The sequence below is a fragment of the Mizuhopecten yessoensis genome, unplaced genomic scaffold (genome assembly GCF_002113885.1).
Source record: "Mizuhopecten yessoensis strain PY_sf001 unplaced genomic scaffold, ASM211388v2 scaffold9381, whole genome shotgun sequence".
Lineage (NCBI taxonomy): Eukaryota > Metazoa > Mollusca > Bivalvia > Pectinida > Pectinidae > Mizuhopecten > Mizuhopecten yessoensis.
Window position 1 is genome coordinate 6,848 of NW_018408019.1, and position 3,832 is coordinate 10,679.

Consider the following 3,832-nt stretch of genomic DNA (forward strand, 5'->3'; position numbering starts at 1 on the left):
CCGAACTCGGTCTATGTGGACGGTTTCCGAGCTCGGTCTATGGCGTACGTTCCTTTTACGATCCTGGATTATGACTTTCTTTGATAGCAAACCCTTGTCTATTTCTGATGCATATTGAAGAAGTCGACAACGCGTTAGTCGAATGAAACTTTGTAGCGTCCGTAACAATACGAGTTGGGATAGGACATGTACTCATGTGAGTAAGTAATTAATGTATTGACATTGTAATAACAAATAATGTTTTCCAACATACACCCACAATCGGTGTCGCTAAAGATATACTATTTCCCCCAAATTTTCTGGAGCTATGATTCTCCTGTTTGATATAACCTAGAAAGCTAGTTCCCACCAGGACATAACTGGAAGTATCCACTTGTTTAGTTTGCTTTCGAAAGGAGTATCACGTGATGTATATCTGTCATACGGTTACATTACCCATCACGTGATCTATGTACCCTTATATTAACCTCACCACGGTTCCGTGTTGTAACCAACACACCACGTAATCTTAAAACAAGGATCTCTTGTCACTGCGCAGTTCGATATCTACAAACACAAACCAATTGAAATCAATTATGGTGTATGTGTGAGATAATAGCTACAGTCATACCTTCTGGCGAAGTCTATCTCTATATCTGGGTAGATAAAGGCGGATCAAGTACTGCCCAATAGCTCGCTCCCTCAAGGGGGCCGATATCTTACACAACAACCATTTCATCGCGGTGAGAAAAGATATTAAAGGAGCATAGTCGGAAGGATTTAAACCGCACTATTTCACATGACTTCAAAGAAATTTGTCCTTAATTTGGACTGGGGGATTTTCAATCTCAAGTGTCATTAAGTCTGACGTGTCCTTAACTAAGTAAAACGAGGGGACATTTTTTTCATGTGCACTTATTTCAGACGCGCGGGGGAGGGGCTTAAATCACTCTGTCACATGTTTTCTAAAGTCCTACGTCGAGACTTCTATCTTATTTAACGTTAATTGGGACGTTGGGAGTTCCATCTCACGTGTTCTTGGGTAGAACTTTGGGACTTTTATCTCACATGCCCTTAAGTACAACGTGGGGACTTCCATCTCACGTGCCCTTAAGTACAACGTGGGGACTTCCATCTCACGTGCCCTTAAGACATTTAGATAAAGATGGACCTATCTGACAAATGTGACTAAGTACAGCCTAGCTACTGATCNACATTTAGATAAAGATGGACCTATCTGACAAATGTGACTAAGTACAGCCTAGCTACTGATCGACAAGGACGATGCGAGGCGTTTCTATCTGTGCAGTGTTCCTGATATTAACAGGTCAGTCTCTATGTTTTTACAAGCTTTACAAGTCATTGGTGAGAGAAACGTTCAGTTATACTCATTTTGCTGGACATTACGTCTCTGGATCTGTATAGGGGGGCAATGCCGTGACATACCGTCCGTCGTCTGTTGAGAGTGCTGTCGTACATCAAACTTGTCCTTGACTATTCGATTTAACAGGTTTAGACCGACTAAATCTTTGATGAATAGATTGATTATTTGGTAGTTAGGCCGCCTAGTAGAGCTCAATTGAGAAGACAGAGGTGAAATTTGAAAAACAAATGTTGCATTTCTTAAAATATCACTTAGAGATTTGATCAATGTGTAAAACCAGGAAAAGTGTTCGTAATACTGAACTTGTGATATCCTATTGTTTATTTTGAAAATAACAAACAAAGATATTAAGTATAAAACCAGGTGAACAATTAATGCTGATTGACATTATGTTATACATTGTTTTTAGTCAAATATAAAGTTCAACAGGGAAGTAGAGGTCAACCTTTCTTCAGGTGAGGAACTAACGTCAAACAAACGATTTTAGTCGTCACCTTCAACGACATGCTGGTTTAGCCAATCAAATTCTTTACAAATTGTTACTATCGAATTAATTCACCGAAAAAACAAGGTGCCCCATCAACCTGTTAAAAGCATTATTATCTACGTAACTGATAGAAAACAAGGTCATTACAATCAGGCTGTTAAACAGTCTTATTACATTGTACTTAGTAAGGAATGACCTGTATCGGAGTCCTCAAGGTGGACATCGCTGAGTAAGCAAATAAGAGCAAAGTTTCATTGCAAGACCGCCACTGTTTAAAAGTTACAGAAATGTAACCGGGAATATAATTACGACATTATCATTTCTGAATGACAATGTAACTCTACCACGTTACAGTCATGTTATGTTTGAGAGCAGACATCGATGAGTTGAGACATACAATATTTGATATTGAAAATTCCAATGTAGTCAAAACCTAGAGAAACCACAGTGTGAACATAACCATTATTCGAGTTCAAAATCGATTAATAAAGGGCGCTAAAGGACTTGTGCGTTTTTGGTCATTTTTGGTCTCATAAAAAGTAAAAAAAAACAAACCTTGAATTTATTTATCGATTTCTGTTAATAACATCATATTGGTTAATTTGGGCCAGCTTCCTTGGCGCAGATGTTTTCCTATGCGCATACGTAGATGCCTACAACGCAACAAGTTGTGTTGCTATGCCGGATTAGCTAAAATATGGCGTTTTGAACAGTTAAAATGCAGAAGTTAAAGCCTCCGCACGTGACAAACAAACCTTCCTTTCAACGAATGAACACTGCAGTGACAACGCTTAATGTCAAATATTGATTTGTATGTCGCATGTGGAGACTTTAACAAAATGAAGAGTATTCAGTTAATTTCCTTCAAAATGGTAAAGTTTCAACCCAATAGCGCACAACAGACGATATTCAAGCATTTAATTATGAAAATGGGTGTTTATGTCTCTCTTTGTAATGCCATATCTCATAAACCAGTTGTCGAATGAATTTGAAATTTCATATTTGCGTACTTCATTTATTCTAAATTACAACTAATTCTAAATCCCTGATGAGGCCGGAAATAGTCCTTAACGCCCCAAGCCTTTGAACAAAGTAAATCCTTACATGATGACAAAAAGAGGATCAAAGAAGATGTTCCGGAAGTGTTCAGTCTCTGCTTCATCGACTACACCCGCCCTGTTAAGGTCAAAAGGCTAAAACTAAGGCCCCATATGAAAAAAAATACAACATCAAGTCGGTTAGATAAGTAGCACAACTTGTTCCCATAAGATTACATACAGTCTACTGGAAAATCGGGCCAACGAAGTCAGTAAAATGGCACATAACAGGAACTCTCACGATTCTTATCCTCATTATTTGTCAGTGTGGCCTTTGTCGTGTTCTCATCAAACTTGCTAAAGAATATTTTACAACCATCTATGTGTAGCCGTTAACCTGTCTTGGAAACGAAAGCTCATATTATAAGAGAACGAAGCCCTCTGACGTTCCCTTCATTTTTGTATGAGGCATTGTCATTCAGAATATAAGAGACATGGTCTGATAGAGCAATCTCAAGATTAATAGGAAGATCTGTTGAATTTTTCAGAATCAACTATTTTATAAAGTTCACTTCTGAAATCCTTTGGATTAACACGACCTTAACCCTGAGTCAGTTGCTCAAAGAATGGCTATGAAACGTTGGAATACTGGCATGGTTGATTAAAAAGAAGAGCCAGCGATAAACCATTGTTTATAAGGATTCTAGTTGAGTTTTTGAATCCAATATAAACGAGATAACTTCGTAACCTTATTATTAATGCGTATGTGGAACGATTGCAATATAGAAGCGTCAATATCTGTCCTTTCGTCTTTTGAAAAAAGTGCGGAATTTAGAACTTAGCTTTATTAAAAGCAAATAGGACTCTGCCTATATAACACAAGTAGGCCACTATATCAGTGTTTGTAGAGAAGGAGGCTTTGTCTGAAGACCCTAGTATATACCA

The 3,832-nt window shown here is 38.0% G+C and overlaps 1 protein-coding gene across 1 annotated transcript in view; it reads left to right on the forward strand.

Annotated features, from left to right (window-relative positions):
• Positions 1-1,212: 1,212 nt before the first annotated feature.
• LOC110457930 (cell wall protein DAN4-like) overlaps positions 1,213-3,832 on the forward strand; it is a gene marked incomplete at its 3' end in the record, with an annotated part of 28,788 nt that continues 26,168 nt past the window's right edge. Inside the window, exon 1 of the mRNA XM_021509403.1 lies at positions 1,213-1,306. Within this exon, the coding sequence (XP_021365078.1) occupies positions 1,264-1,306 (43 nt within the window). The remainder of the gene's footprint in view (positions 1,307-3,832) is intronic.